Source organism: Dipodomys spectabilis, unplaced genomic scaffold (assembly GCF_019054845.1).
Source record: "Dipodomys spectabilis isolate Male_0828 unplaced genomic scaffold, ASM1905484v1 ptg000054l, whole genome shotgun sequence".
NCBI classification, from domain to species: domain Eukaryota; kingdom Metazoa; phylum Chordata; class Mammalia; order Rodentia; family Heteromyidae; genus Dipodomys; species Dipodomys spectabilis.
The window spans coordinates 11,496,537-11,516,691 of NW_024870731.1; the positions used below are offsets into that span (position 1 = coordinate 11,496,537).

The following is a 20,155-nucleotide window of genomic DNA, read 5'->3' on the forward strand; positions in this document are numbered from 1 at the left end:
AGGAACAGAGTTCAGGCCGAGTTCAAGCCCTATGACTGACAAATAAATAAACAAACAGTGGAACAACAGGTAGCATTTTCAAGGAAGTATCTTGACAAGTTGCAAGATGTAGGGCTTCAGAAAACTGGCCCAGCTTTTAGTCAAACTGGTTCTCAAGCCAGGAAGGGTGACTGGTGACTCACAACCAACCAACCAACCATCTTATACTCTTGACTGGAATTGCTCAATGCAACCCCACAGAATTGGCACTGGCACCAACAGTGGCAAAGGAAGCACTGATGGCAATGATGATTTCCTTTTGGGTACTCTACGAGCTACCAGTTTCGATGTAATTTCCTGCTATAGCAATCATGCTAACATGTATGTAGATAAGGTGTGTTTTGTATGAGAGAGGAGATATGGCAACAGGCCTGCTGAGTCCTGTTAAAAAGCTGGACCCTTTGTCCTGAAAGTTGAATCTTTCATACTTGAAATTTCTACCTTCAGCAGCCAGTGGGTATACTAGATTTGGAATGCAAGTGTTTGGTGGACCTTCTAAATCCCAAGTGTCCTGCAGTTTGTGGGTCAATATTTCCCATTGTGGCTTATGTTGTAAGAGTAACTTGGTTCATTGATGAATTTGTGTCACCAGTGCCTGTTAATATGGAGATTTTCCTGCCAGGAGTTGTTGGCGTGGCAATGTTTAAAACACTGTGTGAGTTGCTACAAGAGGCTTGTTGGGCTGTGACAGCTGGGTTCACTACAGACCCAGGGCATATGCCCTGATAGCACGATGGTGTCAACTAGGTAGTTGCACTAGAGAAGCAGTTAAGCTAGCAACTGGTGTTGACAGGCATGCTAGATGGTTCAGAGAAATTATTGTAAGATTGTCCATGAAATACCTCTAATGTAGGGTAAGGAAGGGCTTCTGTACTGGATGAATGATGGCCAGTATTGGGCCTTGATCCCTGCATGGACTGTGACTATATTAACTGATTGTTGGGTCTTATGTGCTAGATATAGTGCCACTGTGTGGAATGTGGTCAGAAACAGGCAGGGCTTGGTTCAACACAGAGAGGCTATTTGTCAAGACCAAAGGAGATGAAAAAACTGATGACTCTGAAGGAGGCATGGTAGCCATCATATTATCATTGTCCACAAATGGTTTACTTGGTGGAGAGGCATCACTTGTAGGAATGGGAGCAAGGGCGGGGCCCACATTGGGTAGGAACAAAGGAGCAGCACATGTGGGGACAGAGGCAATGTGCTGGCACTGTATAACAGGGATGACATTGGTGGTCCAAGGATCATTTTGAGGGACCAAGGATTGGGAAAGACAGGATAACCTGTGGAGGTGGGTTGGTCGGGGCTGGCCCTACCCCAAGTTGCCCCTGGTGCAAGGTAAAGCAGACCTGGGGAACTGGGTAGTTGTAAGGTATAGGGGAAACTGGTAGACTGACCCCACACTAAGTTGCCCCTGATGCATGCTATAGGGCCCTTGAGGAAGTGGGTAAGAGTAAGATTTAGGGGAGGGGGACAGGTGGGATCTGGGCCCATCATTAACTACCCCTGGTGTATGCTGCAGACAACCTAGGGAAATGGGGACAGTAAGAACTGGGCCCATCATGACATGACCCTGATGTATACTTCAGAGGACCTGGGGTAATGGATGGGGTAGGGCATAGTGGGATGGTGAGCACCAGCCCATTCATCACGTGTCCTTGCTGAAGGCTATAAGGGACCTGGTATAATGGATATAAGGAAAGTATAGGTGGACTGATGGGTATTGGTCCATCCAGAAAGTGTCTGTGTTGCAGGTATTAGAGGCCTCAGGAATGCACAGGAGTTCGTACTGGAGACTGGGGGAGGTGTCAAAATGACCACCTCAGAAGGCAGTATGGTATCCATACAAACAAGATTACCTGTGGCCAGCTGCATGGTCACAAAGGAAGGTATGATAGGGACAAGTATAACCAACATACTGGTGGTAATACTCACAATAATGTGCAGTGGAACTACAGAAAGGGTAGGGAAAAGAGGAGGAGGGGAATCTAAATGCATTTGGGTGGAGTATTCTTTTGTTCAGGGGAGGGGCAAACTAGTCCAAGAGAAGAAGTTTGGACAGAGAAGTAGGGGGGAGGGGGTGTAGCTCTCAATAAATAAGCATGGTCTTCATTCTTATCAATTGAAAGAAAGTGGTCTGCAAGGGGAAACCAAAGGGGAACAGAAGATTTTAGGTGTCAGACCCTCTTTAACATTAGATGAGGGTGCTGGTACAATGTTGGCTACAGAGCCTGCTCTTCCACATTAGTGGTGTCTGGAAGTGCTGGGATCTTCTTTGAAGTATAGGCAGGCAGGGGCACTGAAATACAATTCCCTGCCACAGATGGGGGAACAGAAGAGGCAGTGTTGGTATTGGTGTCACTGCTGTCACTCACCTCTATTCTCCCCCCTGAGCCTTCTGTCTTACAAATTTCACTGTTACTAAACTGAGTGTTCTTAGAAATGCCCCAAGTCTTTCTCAATATCCATGCACAGAAATTTAAAGGTGGGGGAAGCTCAATGCAACCCCACAGTATTGGCACTGGCACCAACAGTGGCAAAGGAAGCACTGATGGCAATGATGATTTCCTTTTGGGTACTCTACGAGCTACCAGTTTCAATGTAACAGGGCTTGTTGGTGAAATAGCTGTGGGCTTTTCACCATCCACCAGCTTCAATGACTCCTGGGAATCTGGTGGTGAACTTGCTGTGGGCTGCCCTCCACCACCTCACCTGACTCCTGGGAATGTGAATAGTTCGGGAGCTGGTTTTCATCTAGCCTGACCACAGTGGAGATTTGGTAAATGGGAATGTCAGAGCCATGCAATGGGTTACCTACAAGAGATACAAGCACCTTTTCATTCCTTTCAACATTGGGAAGAATTCTCTGCTGAAGACTAGGGTAGCATCCCTTGATAGTTAAGACTCTCGTGATGATCACATGACTACTGTTCCATTGCTAGTTATTCTGGTCCTCTCATTGGCCAGTCCCTTGTGCTCTTCCAGAATTTTGAACTCACCATCAGGATGTTCTTGGCTTTTAACCTCTTGTGTCCCTTGAGTGGTAAAAACAACTTCATATGACATCTTTGGTTTACAAGTTGAGCAAGCAGCTTATGCACTGAAATTTGAAGTGAGGACCCATGCTGACAAAATAGGTCCTCAGGCTTTTGGGGGTTTCCAAACCAGAGTCTCTAGTTGGCAGCAAAGGTGCAGTTTTTTTGGTTATGCCAAAGGGTCCTTTCTCAGGGTGGGGTCTGTGGCCTCTGGCAGAGGGCACCTCCTCTTAGGGGTCCTGCAGTGACCAGCCAGGGGGTTGGGAGTGCACCTGCCCAAGATCTGAGCTGGCATTCCTACAAACAGGGCAGCATGCAGGCCCCTGTCCTGCAATGTAAACCCATGTAGGGAGGGTTAGGCAGTAAAGTACATGACAAAATTTACTGAGAACTTTTCCCATTACAGCAAATTGTATGCATTATATCAGCTAAGTAAAAGAGAATGGCAACAGCTATCCCTCCCTCCTTGTCTTCTGGTAGCTGAGGACACACTAATCAGCTTGGCCTTTGGGACATCACTGGCCACATGCCACAAAAGAAGTATGCCTGTATACTGAGGATGAATGGCAGGGTCAAAGAAACATTTGAGCCCTACATCCTTCTTCTGGTCACAAGATGCTACTGGCCCAGCCAGGTTCTGACCCAGAATGAATGGGTCATACATTGTACCCATTTGCCTTCTTGTAATGCAAGTATCTGGATTACCATCTCCATTTCCATGGTCCAGCCAGGAACTTCATCCCCATTTCTTATACACGGAGAGCACAAGCACTGTCTAAAGGCATCATTTCCTAAGTTGTCAAAGGACCACACCTGGCTCTAGGGCCCAGAGAAAGGACGCAATACCAACTCTCACACAGCTTCATCTCCCATCTCTCTTGGGCCTACACTCTAAATATATTTTGTTTAGACAGAAGAACTTAATTATGAAACGATATGTAAGATGTATTTGGATGTGTGCTGAAAAAAATTCAGTAACATATTATTCCAAATAAGTATGGAACCAATTTTTTTGTCTTCATAGACTGTGTCTACAAATCATCTAACACATTGATTTGCTAGCAAAGAGTAGAACAATGTATTGAATTAAGGTAAGATCTACATAACTTGGACATCAAGAGCACACAAGTTGAGTCTACTTTTTAATGTCATTTTAATGTAAGTTTAGATTAAACTTATGCCCAAGAGAAAAATGCTCTTATTGGAAGTATGGACAAGGGATATATACATAGGAGTATACAAAGAGTTGTATATTTCAGCAAGATAAAGATAACTGGAAAGCATACTGATGGCATTCTCTGGGTTGGATCTTGTTGCTTTGGCTCCCTACACTGCAGTAATTGTCTCTCTCATGAAGAATTATTTGTGTCATGTCATGCAGAGATTTCAAGCTCATGGGTAATAAAATTATGGAAGTATTTACATGTACATAACATATTTGTGTATATATTTATATACATTTTCCTGAAAATAACTTCCAAACATAAATGCATAAATATTGTGTACTGTTTCACTTTGTTTTTGAGACAGGTCACAACTTGGATTCAAACTCAGTCTTCCTGCATTAGACTCCCATGCACAATTTATTGCTTTAATTGAAAAATCTTTTTAAAAAACATTTATATATTTCCAATAACATGATTCTGACGTGATTTTCTCAAAGAGATCAAAAGATCAGAGCAAACAAACTGATTGTTTCTATTTGAGCAAAATGACAGTAGAATGTACTTATGGTGGAAATAGTTCTCTGTTAATCTGTTATATGAAATCTTCAGATTCTTTTTGTGGCTAAACAGACTAAATGCTTTTTCAAGTTTCTTCACAAAGCAAAATGCTAGCTGAGCTAAAACATTATGGATTATAGGAGAACGGGCTAATATTGTTATTATATTGAAATATATATATATGTTCAACATAGTGGGTCTTCATATTTTAATCTTGTCCCATTGGGTCCCCTTCAATGAAGTCAATTGATTCCTATTGTTTTTGTTCCTTCTTTCCCTTGTTCTTCCTTGCATCTGTTCTTTGTTCCTTCCTTCCTCCCTTTTATCTTCCTCTATTTCTTCCTCCTCCCTTTTCTCTTCCCCCTCTTGCTTTTCCTTCTCTCTCCCCTTCCCTTTTCCTCTCCATCTCCCCTTTCCCTCCTTTTCTCCTCACCTTCTTTTTCCTTGTCATTTTGTGTCTGAGATCAACTAACCCATGCTATATTAATATTCACTGATTTAACCAAGTATGCTAGACACTTTAGAGTATTATAAATTTTAGAGCATGACAAGAAAACCTTAGTCTTCAAAAACAATATTAAAGGAAATTGCAAAGAACTGCTTCCTTTTACAATGTAAAGGGACACAAGGTGGAGTAGAGACCAGGAGCAAACAACGTAGTATGGTATTCACAAAGACAATGTGATTAACTTTAGTAAAATATAATCCTCTGGATACTAGCCTCCTGAATAACTGGGATTATAGGTATAATGCCTAGTTATGTCCTCTTATATAGAGATGCAATAATCAGGGTTGCTACTCTTACCTGTGGATTGAGAACTAAAATTGTTATTTCCCTTATTTCTATCAAGTACACAGCAGGAGATTTGAGTACATTATGCAGACATTTGTCTTCCCTGCGCATTTTTTTCTCCTCTTTTTCTGACAAATTGTTTGAAGAAAGATCTTTATATCTGGGTAGTTTTCTGTTTTGGTTGTTCCCTGATTGGCACACATTTCCCCAGATAGTTAAAGTGATTCTGACTGGCACAGCAATAAGGCTGGGACCTCAAAATTATTTCTCCTTTGGCTTTCCTAAAGGAATCTATAAACACTTTAATCCTATCTACTAAAACAAACAAGTGCATTTTGAACCTGATGTTCAACCTTGAAGGCTATATTTGTTTTCTATGTCTCTCATAGGATCCATTTTCTTGTAACCCAGGGTCTTTGAACATTCTTTTTGTGGTGATTCATCAAGTCCTTTTTGAGCTCCTTCATCTCAGTTCTTTGCATAACTGCAAATTCCACACAGAGTATCCAGCTTTTGGTGAACCAACCCCTCTTCCATACTCCCTCATCTTTTAGTATAAAATACTCTGCTTTTAATATAATAGTAATAATAGTTCGAGTGCTTAAGCATACCATGTATCAAAATGTTGGAAATAATATGCCATAGATGCGAATCAATATTTAACAATCAAATTGTTTGCCACAGAAGTTTGCAATTGCTCAGTAATGTATGCCTGATGCCTGGGAGAATGCCTGGTTTTTGTGTGGCACTAACAATTTAAGCTAAACTTCTTTCCAGGTAGTATCCAATTGTTCAAGCAGTCCATCCTACTTTCTTTGCTTCCCACTGGCATGACTTAGCTGGGAAAACCTAGAGGGAACCTAACTATCACAATGCAACATCATAAAAGCAAAACTAGATACCACCAGGGGGTAGGAGGCAAAGATGGTGTGGATGCTGCCCTGTCTCCCTACAAACCTGGGAGGTGCTTCAAATCCTGTGTATCTCAGTGTGCCTGAGAAAAAAATGATTGGTAAATCAACTAATCTCATTCTGACCTCTCATCTGAGAGTAACAGGAGGTCCTGGGAAGTAAAACCACTCATCAAAAATACTGTTAGGCACAGCTCTAGGTCATGTGACCCAACACAAAAATAGCCCTTTTACTATATCGGGCACTTATAGTTCATGCCACCTTTTCTCTGAAAGTTCTTCCACTTTACTTCTGAGGTTAGAAATATATTTCATTTATTTTAAACCCTCAGAGAAAAAACTGAACACCCACTGTATGCATGGTAGAACAGATTATTGTTCTACTTCCCTTTGCTGAATGCTGGGAATCTGGGCAGCTCAGGAGGTAGTTTTCACCCAGCCTGACCATGGTGGAGCTTTGCAAGCTGGTGTTGTCACAGCCATGCAATGGGTTACCCATAGGAGACACAAGCATCTCTTCATTCTTTTCAACATTGGGAAGAACTTCTTACTGAGGTCTGGAACAGCAACCCTTAAGAGTGAAGACCCTCCTGATGGTCCTTGCGCTGCACAGTGCCACTGCTCCATTGCTAGGTTGTCTCCTCCCTTTATTGGACTTTCCTTATGCTCTCCCTGAATTTTGACTTCACTCTCAGGATCTTCTAGGCCTTTGGCCTCTGAATCCCTTGGGTGGGAAAGACAAACATCACATAACAACTTTGACTCCACAACTTGAGCAAATGGCTTGAGTATAGAAATTAGAAGTTAGCATCTATAAGATCCATCTAAAGGGGCTGGGAAGGTGGCTCAGTGGTAGAACGCTTGCCTTGCATGCCTGAGGCCCTGGGTTCGATTCCTCAGCACCACATAAGCAAAAAGAAAAAATCCGGAAGTGGCACTGTGGCTCAAGTGGTAGAGCGCTAGCCTTGAGCTGAAGAGCTCAGGCCGAGTTCAGGCCCCACAAATGGACCCAAAAAAAAAACAAAACAAAAAACAAAAGATCCATCTAAAAAGCCCAGAAAGACCACAATGTAAGATCCACCTGGGAAGACTCCTGTGTGAATCTGTACAGAGACATTCCTCTCCTCTCCTGTTTAAGTCTCCACCCAGTACCTGTTTTACCTAGGTAACTTGCATACCTGGAAGCAGTTACCTTCCCCTTCTCTGAGGTGACATCCTGGACAGTCCCATCACCCCTCCTTCAGACTATGGGAAGTTCCCAGGCTCTGAGGTCAGGTCCCCATCTGGCATGCCACATCTTCCACCCACCTGGCCACATCTTCTCCTGCCCTTTCTTTACTTGAACTCCAGCAGGGCAGCTGCTCATCCCTTTTGCCATACCTGTCTCCAACCTGCTCTGGGGGCAGTGGTTCTGGATGAACTTCTCTTTCCTGCCTGAAGACCACATAGTAGTCTCTTTTCTATAGCCTAATTAAAATCTAACAGCATCTACACTGAGAAGAAGGAGTTCTCATGCTTCTGGAGGGTTCCAACATTCCCCAGAAGCCATTTGGCAACACAGACATAGGATTTTTTTGGTGAGCCCCCTGGAGATGCCAAAGGGACTCACTAGAGTGGAGTCTGTGGCTTCTGGCAGATGGTACCTCCTCTTATTGGCCCTGTGGAGACCAGCTGAAGATAGCATCTGCTCAAGATCCAAGTTGGCCATCCTATAACCTTGTAAGCCCAGGTCCTGTGCTGTTAAGGCTCCTAAGTAAGATTTGGCAGTAAGATCCACAAATATATTTACTGAGAATGTTTCTCAAAACAGGGAATTGGGTGTGAACGATCAGCAAAATAGAAGTGGCCACAGGTATTCCTGTTTCCTTCTCTGTGGTAGCTGAAAATACAGTGCCCAGCTTGGCCCTCTGTAATGTCAACTGGCATGTGTGCATATGAGATGTGCATATGAGCTGCCGGTATGAGGCAGGTTCAAATCAACACAAAAAACCTTTCAAGGACCCACAAGCCCATGTGATTTTTAGCCCCTGGGGTTTTACCCACTGTCTCTTGCTAGCACCACTATCTGGACTTGTGTTTAGCTAATATTTATACTTTTCCAGCAGTACAGGATGGCCTTGAACTAGGAATACCTTCTTCAAGGATGCATTGATGGTACCTGCTTCTCTGTGCTTTCTAGTTGTGAGCAGAGGGCCAGTGACATAAGCTAACTACTTGCCATTATCACCAACATCTTTTCCTACCTGGAAGGTTCTGTTCACTTCCTTTTACACATTTGGTAAAGGAACAGTTAAGCCCCACATGCTACTTTTGGTTGCACAGGGCCAGGCTCTGGACTGTGTAATGGCTGGGCCATTAGACAATGGCCAATAAAATTAATGCCATGCATTACAAATTATGACCAGAAGAGGAAGACACATTAAGCAATTAGTGACTGATATAAGTGAAGATGCTCAAACTGAAGTTCAGCTCATTCAATTGTTACTCATTGAGAAGTGCTCCTTTGTCAGGTCCTAGCTATAGAAATGGCTCCCACAAGGTTCCTGCTCTCAGTAATGTTGCATCTAAACAAGGATCTCAAAATCTGCAGGGTTCTGTAAAGGAATTACAAACTATCAGTTTAATGGTATAGTATAGGTGTAGAGTACAGAAATTGCTTATCTGTATAAGACAAGCATGACAGCTATGAAAGTGGACTTTATACTTAGTTACATGGTAAGCTACAAAAGAACTTTAAATCAGGAAAGAAAGGGAGTAAAACTTTCCATTCTAAAAGGCTTCAATTAGACGAGGGAAGAATTTTAAAATGCCTAAGTTAAATATTTAAATATCTCCAGCAGAAAAAATTTTATATCTTAACTAAATCTAAATCCAATTTTATTATATGGGAGGGCAGAGTAGAAAGGACCATCTAAATACCACAATACGAAAACAAAATTTTCATTGTATCAACTTCAGGCAGCAATTTTAATTATTACTAATTTCCTCATCAATAAAGCCATGGTAGTACCTTCTATGTCTGAGAATAGTGAAAACATTTTTTTAAAAAACAAACTTATGGAAAGAAATTATAGAGCAGGGATGATTTTGAACATCTTGTTTTTATAAATTAGGTTACTAAATATTTTATACATGAAGATATAGAGCTTTGAGAAACATTGTATAGAAAAGTAAAGATACATTAAATAATTGTTTGGCAATTATAAAAGCTCTAAATAAGAAGAGGCATATACAATCAAACCTAAATAACTTACCAAATGATACTCTCAAAAGAGACCCAATAGAGGAAAATGTACTTTTATCATAAACAACAATCTAATCTCTTATAGACTTGCAGAAACATCTAGGTGTTTCAGTAATATTACTTAATAGGTTACATTTCCCTGGATCTTAATATAGTTGTTTTCAGTTAAAAATAAAATAACCATCTTTTATCAAATTGACGAATAAAAGTTACAGATTAAGAATAGTCATGAAATCTAAAAGAATTCTTTTTTGTTTTACCTCATCATCAAAAGCCTTGGAATTTAAGAAATTAATTTATGCGTACTACCAAACTTAGAGGGCACAGAGAAAATACTGTACTTTATATGTTGTTCTCTACTTAAAGAACTTCAAGAGGTTAAAAGTCAAGTTGAAATGGAAAATATCCCTTTAGGTTTTGCTATGTAGTAATAGTTGTTTTTTCTTTCTCTCTTCAACTACTCAATATTAAATATAATAAACATTTTTGCCTTTGTATTCTTATTTTGTGGTTATAATACTAATTCAGGAATTCTCAGAATCACTAAACAGTTCTGATTCTTTAGAATGCTAAATTCGATTGAGAAATTAAAACTTTTTTTTACTAATTGCATCTATAACAGGATTTTAAAAAATTATACAAGGTTTCTATGTAGACAAATTATAGCTCTAAGCTCAATGTTTATTCAGAAATAAATAAATAGCCCCAAATTTGCTCAGCTATGGAAGAAATGTTTAAAGGACTCAAAATACAAGAAGAAATACCATGGAAGACATACATTAAAATAAAGAAATACACTAAATATGATTAAATGCAATATACATTTTTTAGCAAGAAGAAAAATAAGATGAAGTAGATGCTTTATATAAAGCATACATATACAATGCACAAAACCCAGTATGGTTGGTAACCTCTACAGCTATGAAGAACAAGATATTTACATATCTTTCTTTCTCATGTGCGCGTGCATATCTGTGTTTTGTATATATTTTTAACAGTTGACAGCTGTTTTAGAGCATACAGAGATGCCAAGCTGAATGAAGGTCTTGATTACTTCAAGATTAGCTATCTAAAGTTTCTATTCATTTTAAGTGTTGTTAGTTGGAAGAGTCATTAGTCACTTCCTTGTCTCATAGAGCATCAGCATACATTTACATTGTTAATGAACATTTGGGGTAAATGAATTAATGGCACTTTTAAACATCAATTCAATCCTAATAACTTAGTATGTCACAGAAATGTTAAGACTAGGATATAAATGAAAATCCTTTTTAGAAAAGGTAACTATTGATCCCTTCAAACAATAAAAGAATATTAATTTAAACTGGTTTTGAACAAGGTTAAAATAAATTAAATAGATAAAAGACAAATAGACAAAAGAAAAATATACAGTTAAAACATAAAAGAAAACTATGTTCTCAAATAAACATAGAAATCAGAAATAATATGAAAAAGGTTGTTCAAATCATTTATATACTTGTAATGAATATATGTTCATTTTTAAAACTTATTATAGAAGTGTTTACTATGTGATATGACTTAATTGTAAGTACTTCTTATAGATATTACATTTAAAAGAAAGCTTTCAGGATTTCTACTGAAATACTAAAATACTGGAATAAAAATTATCATAATTTTCATATTATCAAAGAGAAGTCTGCTTTTAGAGGAAAAAATAAAACAATAAACTCACAAAACAACTTTATGTGCCAAATTCTACTTTCATTACAACACCAATACCATTTGTATGGTGTAGAAGGTAATAAAGATGTACACACACACACACACACACACACACACACCACATGCACATGCACACAGGTGCATACACACAATCTATAAAAAGTTTATTTTAAATAAATATCATTTTAGGAGTAAATTTTGTTTTAATTCTCAAAATACGAGTTAATGGCAAACCCTGACCTCAATATAAAAACCAAAATAATTTGAGGCACAAAAAACACGTTATTGGTTTAAAAAAATCTTACAATATAGACATACACATTTCAGAATGAAAAAGTACAAGTTCAGTGAGTCAATGAACTTTATATAATTATTCAATAATAAAAATAAGGCCCCAAAATTTCTATAGCATGGCTTCCTTCTAAGAAAGTATATTATAAATATCACTAAGTACTGAGAAAATAATGCAGAATTCTGATACATGCACATTTGTTAAATTTTAATAGAACAGAAGTTGAATATACTCTATTTTCCAGCCTACAACTTAATTTCAACATAGATTTTTTAAGTAAACACTAGCTTCAATTACTTACAAAGGAAAATGAAGAAAGAAGAAAAAAAAGAAAGGAAAGGACAGAGAAAAATGAAGAGAAGAAGGTAGGGTGGGAAGAAAGAGATACTCAGGAAATTTTTGTCATAGAAGGAATCTGAATTTGTTACAGAAATAACAAAAGTATCCTTCAGAAATCAATACCCAATGCTTAAAATTTCTTGAAATGTATGTGATACAGTGCCCTTTGCATTTCAACATTCTTAGGCATAAGTCTAGTTTGACTTTTTAAAAGATAACTGTCTATTAAACATTTGGCTAATGCTTCTGTCTGAAACTCAGAGTTGCATTTCTGTGATATTGATTAGTGTCAAGAGTGCACTATACACATCCAGGTTCATGTTCTTAAAGTTGCTCTGCTACGTCAGAAAGAATTACACCCACAATGTTGGCAGAGATAAATAAAGGGAGTCCATCTATTAGGTTTCTTAGCACATGCAAAATACAAACAATACTCACCATTAGACTTATTCAAATAACTGGATAAAGGATCAATGCCTACTTCTTGTTCTTCTGACTGAAGAGGATGTCTAGTTTCAGATAAGGAATGGTACATTGTAGAAACTGGTCAGTGTCACCAAAATTAACTGCCTGGTAGATGAAAAGATACAGGAAAAAATGATAAATAAATTTTCCTTCTTTTACTGTGAATCCAAAAGATAAAATGATTAAGTGAGCATTATAGACATTAACACATTTTCCACAGCTCCAGGGGCTGTTACTGCACCTTGGTGAGCATATGCAAAAGAGCAAAAAGGTGGCAATAAATTTCCATTTAAAGGATTTCTTTCAAAATCTGAACTTCATTTATAACCTTTATTTTTACATTAAATCACATTTATTATCAGTAAAATTTGCACAAGAGTGAACTGCAAGTTAAAAAGATTTATTGTACTTTTGTTTTACTCCCATGTAACCAACATTCACAATAGCAACTTGCAAAAGAGAAATGATGTAGCAAATTAAAATTAGTCATAATTGTATTGCGTAGAAATACTACTGTTAACATTTCACTATATTATTCATACCTTTCTAGTCTTGTGGACATTTGAAGTACATGTTTTCAATATGCTAAAGCTTCATGCTAAACATACTGATCTACATTAAACTATCAAGAGTATTTTCCTTCTCACTACAAGAAAATTTTGTGTTATAAAATCTCTAGTACTGAATTACATAATTATTACAATTTACATAACCAATTTCTTATTAGTAAAAAATTATTATGTTCTCAGTTGTTTAACACCACAGCCTTGTTCAAAACTACAGAATTACAGTAAGTGTCTCTAATTGTCTTCTATGAGTGGAATTTATTGTTTTGATTTTAAGCATGGTTTAAATATTAAGAATCTTAAGACTGAGCATTATATGCATACATTTTGTGTCAGTCATTTTTGTATGATATTTTTCTGATAAGTTTTTCATTTTCTGTAAATCAGAAGCTATAGCTACTTATATTTTAACAGACTAATTTTTTATCCTTTAATTCTTATTCTAAATATTCTGGTATTCAGTTATTACAAATTACATTTTTAAAAAAATTATCTTGCACGCCGGGCACTGGTGGCTCACGCCTGTAATCCTAGCTACTCAGGAGGCTGAGATCTGAGGATCGAGGTTCAAAGCCAGCCCGGGCAGGAGAGACCGTGAGACTCCTATCTCCAATAAATCACCAGAAAACCGGAAGTGGTGCTGTAGCTCAAGTGGTAGAGCACTCGCCTTGAGCTGAAGAGTTGAGGGACAGCGCCCAGGCCCAGAGTTCAAGCCCCACGACCGACCAAAAAATAAAAAAACAAAAAATTATCTTGCACTTCTTCTAAGGTAAGGCAACTGTAACAGTTTACTAAATGTTCCAAAAAGCTCATGTGTTGAAGGTTTGGTTCCTGGCTAATGGTAGTGGATGGAAACATTGTTTTTGTTGAAGAGTATATTGGGATTCAACACCTCCTCTCTCACTGCATCCTGGCCACCTTTATGCAAGCAGCTTTGCACCACACATATCCTGCCTCATAATAGGGTCAAAAGCAATGGAGCCAACCAATTATGGACTAAAACCTCTGAAATCTGTGAGCCAAACTAAACTTTTCTTCTACCACATTCATTTTAGTAGCATTTTGTCATAGCAATGAAAATAACATCCACCTACTTAGGAACTTTCTGTTAATATGTATGAATTACATTCTTAATAAAAACCATAACAAAAAATAAACTAGGTTCATCACTTTCCATCCAATATATGTAAATAACAAAATCAATTAAATTTCAAGCACAGAGAAGGCATAGGAGGAATGAATAATAAGAAAGACTAAGCGAGAACAGCAAACTCAAAGAAAATAAATACTTATTTTTTAGTTATTTTTGGGGGAGAGGTAGGAACGGGTAATACTGGAATTCAATTCAGGACCATACAGTGACTGGACAAATGCTCTACAATACCATTCACAGTTCTTGTATGAATAATTTTTTATAAGACATAGTCTTCATTTATGGAAGAAAAGTTTTCAGCTATATCCAAGAGTACAAAAATTCTTGATTATTTTTCCCCAATCCAAAGAGCTCATTTATCTCATTTGTTTTCTCTCTAAAGTCCTCATTCATGTATATTTTGTTTTTTATCAAAACCATATGATCTCCTTGCTTACACACAACCGAGTAGTTATCAGTCATAAATACTATGAAAATTGTAGCTAACACAACAAAAACAGATGATTAAGGTAAACAGAAAATGTCTATTGTGAACACAAAAAAGAAAAAAACTGAATTTCTAAATGCAGAAAATCTTAAATCTAAGAAATCTGTCAGAAAGTCATTTTTTATGCATCTACAGTCTCTAAGAAGAGACTCTAATTTAGGAAAGGATAGCAAAACATAGATGATCAGTTATAGTTAGAAACATAATCCTATAAATTATGTCTTTTACAGACCAGTAAGGATCATCAAACTTGAATATCCAATGAAATCAGAGAAAAAGCCTCATTAATTACAGTTAACATTTAAGTACAATAAACATATGATAAAAGCCATTTTCATGTACACTCATCATTTTATCCTGCATAACTTAATACTTCCCCTTCATCATTTTCATTTCTCTAATTTATCACTTATATGATTAATAAGTATTAAAGTTGGAATTTGAAAACACTGCCCACATCCAAACCTTATATACTATACACTAAATAGAGCTCTCACTAAGTCAAAGAGGAAAAAAGACCAAGTATAAAACAAGTAGTAGGACTGGGAATGTGACTTAGTGGTAGAGTGCTTGGTTAGCATGCATGAAGCCCTGGGTTTGACTCCTCCTTACCACATAAACAAAAAAAGCCAGAAGTGGTGCTGTGGCTCTATTGGTAGAGTGCTAGCTTTAAGCAAAAGAAGCTCAGGGACAGTGCCCATGCCCTGAGTTCAAGCCCCAGGACTGGCAAAAAAAAAAAAGTAAAAGAAGATACTGAAACATCCTTTATTCTAATTCAGTTTTGGAAGACAAATTAATAATTCAAGTTTGGTGTAACATCTCCTTACTTATAAGTATTGGCAAATAATCCAAAATTCTTAAAACTGCAAAGAATATATTAACTGATTTTGAAGTCAGAGTTGATCCATAATAAATGATTTTAATATGATTCCTATCTTCTACATATTTTTTACGTTTCTAAAATTATGAAAGAAAAAAACAAGTTAAATGCTAGATTATGACATTTCTTTAATAATGTAAACCATATTTTCACTGTCTAATTATGTTATTTATTTATTTTTGGGGGGTTGTGAGGCTTGAACTCAGCCTGGGCACTGTCCCTCAGCTCTTCAGCTCACTTTTCTGGTGGTTAATTGGAAATAAGAGTACCAAGGATTTCCTGCCTGGGGCTGGCTTTGTATCATGAACCTCAGATCTCAGCCTCTTGAGTAGCTAGGATTACAGGTGTGAGCCATTAGCACCTGGCTACCTTAATTGGTATTGAAAAAAGAAAAAAGTGATCTGTGACAAAGAAAGTCAAGTTTGAACACTTAGAAAAAAATTCAGAAGACACATTTCAAATCTATTTAACACATTTCAAAACTATTTTTCATATAGACAAGAAGTCTATGACTCAAAATTTCAAACTATCAGTACTATACAGATAAAATAATGGATAAGTAATACCCCTAGTAAAGCAATTTATTCACTCTGAACCTGAAGTTGTGTTTGTCTCTGTTTCTATTCATTATTTCATTGCTTCAAACAGCATTCTCAATAGGGTCATTCTAAAGACACATTCAAGAAAGCTCACATAGTAAGTAAAGCTATGGCCCAAAGTGGTAGTCTTGAGCAAAAGAACTAAGGGACTATGCTTGAGCCCTGAATTCAAGCCCCACCACACACACACACACACACACACACACACACACACACACACACACACACACACACACACACACACACACACACACACACACACACACACACACACACACACACAGTCTTGAGCAAAAGAACTAAGGGACTATGCTTGAGCCCTGAATTCAAGCCCCACCACACACACACACACACACACACACACACACACACACACACACACACACACACACACACACACCTACCTTTATAGCTAGGCTTCTGTGGCTCATGGCTATAATCCTAGCTACTCAGGAGGCTGAGATCTGAGGACTGTGATTCAAAGGCAGCCTGAGAGGAAAAGTCTCTGAGACTCTTATTTCCAATAAACTACCAGCAAAAGGCAGAAGTAGTGCTGTGGCTCAAATGGTAGAGCACTAATCTTCAGTAAAGAAACTCAGGATCATAAAAACCCCAGGACCAGCAAAAAAGAAAAAGAAAAAAGAAAAGAAAAAAAAAGTTCATATAAACATACTTTATTCACTTAAATTCTTGAGTAATTATAAATGACATAGTATTACTTCACACAAAGATTTCTCTTGTAATAAAAAACAAAGAATATAAATATTTATATAAATATAGCATATTTATGTAAATATAAATCTTTATATAAATATAAAGAATATAAATCAACTGCTAGGGTTTGATTGTAAGTGTGAGGGTTACATATATACACGTTTCATACATACTATTGATGGTATTTAACCATAAATACTGCATGCAGGATATAAAAGTGAACTTCTTGATAGAAGCTCTATTTTCATATTTAAAAGGGAAAGTATTTGAACAACACTATATAAAATATTTTCTATTCAAAAGTGTTAGCAGCAAAAAGAAAATTTGCTGGCTGTAAATAATAATGCTCTCTGAAGTCTTAATTTAAAAAAAGGAAAGAGAATAAAAGAAAAAGAAAGATTTCAGTTCTATTTTTGAATTTGGCCAATATTTAATGCACAAGGGTTATATTGGACTTCAAATAGATTAATTTAGAGTTAAAAATCAATCATTTGAAAGAATTAATATTTAATATTGTTAGATAGCATATCGAAGTAGTTTTATTATTTATTTACTGCAAACCTTTCCAGAATGCTTCATTTGACAACAGGGGGCCTGATTCTCACAAGATAAGTGCATTTACAATGTCAAATAAATTATATATAAAAGCATTTGTCTTAATACATGTCATTCAATATTAAGTATAATCCTTTGGTAAAATTCTGAAACCCTCACTCATTTATACCAACCATAAAAGTATAATATCAAGTTTTGTCTAATAAATAAGAACAATAATCAGAGAAAACATTTTCATGCTGTCAGAAGAACATGAGGTAAGGCATCCACCAAAAAATTAAACTACCTTACTCCTAAACAAAGAAAACTATATAGAGTATGTAAGATGTTCACAGATGTGTTAAATATTTTATATTACAAAATAAAAAATTACATTTGGCCTTTCAGTAATCAATTTCCATAGTCATTAGAAAAACATTTAAAAGAGCCAAATTAGCTAAGCTATGCAAAAAGCTTACATTCTTCAAATTAACTACCAAACAGATGCAAGTGGAGGTATGGAGTACCTGGAAGGGAGGGGCCAAGAGGAGAATGATAGAAGAATGAAGGGGGGAGAATGCAGGTAAGATTTCATTGTATATAACACAGAATTGAGCAAAGGGAAGGAAGGTTGGGTGGGATCTGAAGGTAGATAAAGATGTTGAGGTGATAACACAGATGAAGATGTACTGTACACATAAACAGCTTTGTTAAAAGGCAAAAAAAAAAAATACACATAACCAAAGAAATTTTTAAAAATGTGGGGAAGAATCAAATTGCCTGACCAAAAGATAGTTCCATGATTTCACTGTTTTTATAAAGAGCAGGAGGATCAAGTGAGCCTCAGAGTTATAAACCAAACTGGCAAACATGGGGAGGAATAACAATTTACCTACTTGCCCAATGAAAAAGGATGTAAAGATTGGAGAAGCTGCTTGGCCTACTCACTATAAATTTAAATTGTCACTGTCTTCTTTTATAGAGATATCATGTCATGTCATGTCCAGTCATTAAACTATTTCCTTCTGATCTATATAAAACTGGCATTAAAGACAGTTAGAAATGAATAAAATGTGAAAACAAAACCAGCAACAATAATTCGTTCACAAACACTGATAAAATTAACAATTTTTTAAATGGCAGTTCCACATAAGTATCAAATAAAATATTTTGTTAAAAAAAGTCAATGAGTAAGAACAACAACAAACAAAGAAAAAAACAAATAAAATTCAGCAAACACAACAACAAAAATCTCCCCTTAGTGTAAGCCTGGATATGTAAGGGTAGAGAGGAACAGTTGTTTTTGAAGCATATGATCATTTAAGCTTGGGGAAACATGAAGAAATTTTATGACTAAAAACACAAAATTTGTAATTAAATAACAGCAAACACCTTAGCATTTACCAGTAAATGCTGTTTAAATTACTTTGTATTGTAATTTATCTAAACATCATGACGATTCTCTTTATATCCTATTCACAAATGAGGAAACAGACTTAACAGACAAGTAACTCACTTAATATCACACATCAAATAAAGAGCAAAACCATCTCAGATGACTTAATAACTCAAATAAAAGGACTAATAAAGCTAAGTGTGATTTTATCGGAATTCATTTACTGCTGTTAATTTCTGTATAATCATACTGGATCTTTGAATGCACTATCTAATAGCAAAAACTATGACTAATTTAAATCCTAAATGTTATAGATTCAACTTACACAATTTACTTCAGTACCAAGAAATCACTGAGAGAAGACCATCAGCTAAAACACATCATCTCTTCTTTCCCTATTTGGATCCCCTTTATGTCTGCATCTTGTCTTATTGCTGTAGCTAGGCATTCTAATACTAGATTGAAGAGAAGTGGAGAGAGTGGGCATCCTTGTCTTGTTCCTGAGTTAAGAGGAAATGGCTTTAGTTTTTCACCATTGAGTATAATGCTGGCTGTAGGTTTGTCATATACAGCCTTTATTGTATTGAGGAATGTTCCATGGATTCCTAATTTTTCCAAAACCTTCATCATAAAGGGGTGTTGGATCTTGTCGAATGCTTTTTCTGCGTCTATTGAGATAACCATGTGGTTCTTATTCTTGCTCCTGTTGATGTGATGAATAATATTAATTGATTTGCGTATATTGAACCAGCTTTGCATCCCTGAAATGAATCCTGTTTGATCGTGGTGTATGATTTTTTGGATGAATTGTTGAAGTCGGTTGGCCAAAATTTTGTTGAGAAGTTTTGCATCAATGTTCATCAAAGAAATGGGTCTATAGTTCTCTTTCTTTGATGAGTCCCTGCCTGGTTTTGGGATGAGGGTTATGATGGCTTCATAGAATGTGTTCGGTAGTGAGCTTTCTCTCTCAATTTCATTGAAGAGTTGGAGGAGAATTGGTGTGAGCTCTGCTTTGAAGGCCTTGTAAAATTCCGCTGTAAAACCATCTGGTCCTGGACTTTTCTTAGCTGGGAGGTCTCCTATTGCTGTTTCTATTTCAATGCTTGATATGGGCCTGTTAAGATAGTTTAACTCATCTTGGTTTAGTTTTGGCATGTCAATATTTGCTAGGAAGAGGTCTCCATTTCTGTCAAGTTCTCAAACTTATTAGCATAAAGTTTTGAGAAGTATTCCCTTATAAAACTCTCCCTCTTTGCAGATGACATGATCTTGTATTTAAAGAATCCCATAGACTCCAC

The 20,155-nt window shown here is 36.9% G+C and overlaps 1 protein-coding gene across 7 annotated transcripts in view; it reads right to left on the reverse strand.

The window, feature by feature from the left end:
- Nucleotides 1-20,155, reverse strand: part of Tbc1d5 (TBC1 domain family member 5) — a 484,073-nt gene that overhangs the window by 291,687 nt on the left and 172,231 nt on the right. For all 7 annotated transcript variants that reach the window (XM_042679822.1, XM_042679821.1, XM_042679819.1 and 4 more), the window contains one exon: nt 12,502-12,633. In XM_042679822.1, the coding sequence (XP_042535756.1) occupies nt 12,502-12,598 (97 nt within the window). In that variant the 5' untranslated portion in view covers nt 12,599-12,633. The remainder of the gene's footprint in view (nt 1-12,501; nt 12,634-20,155) is intronic.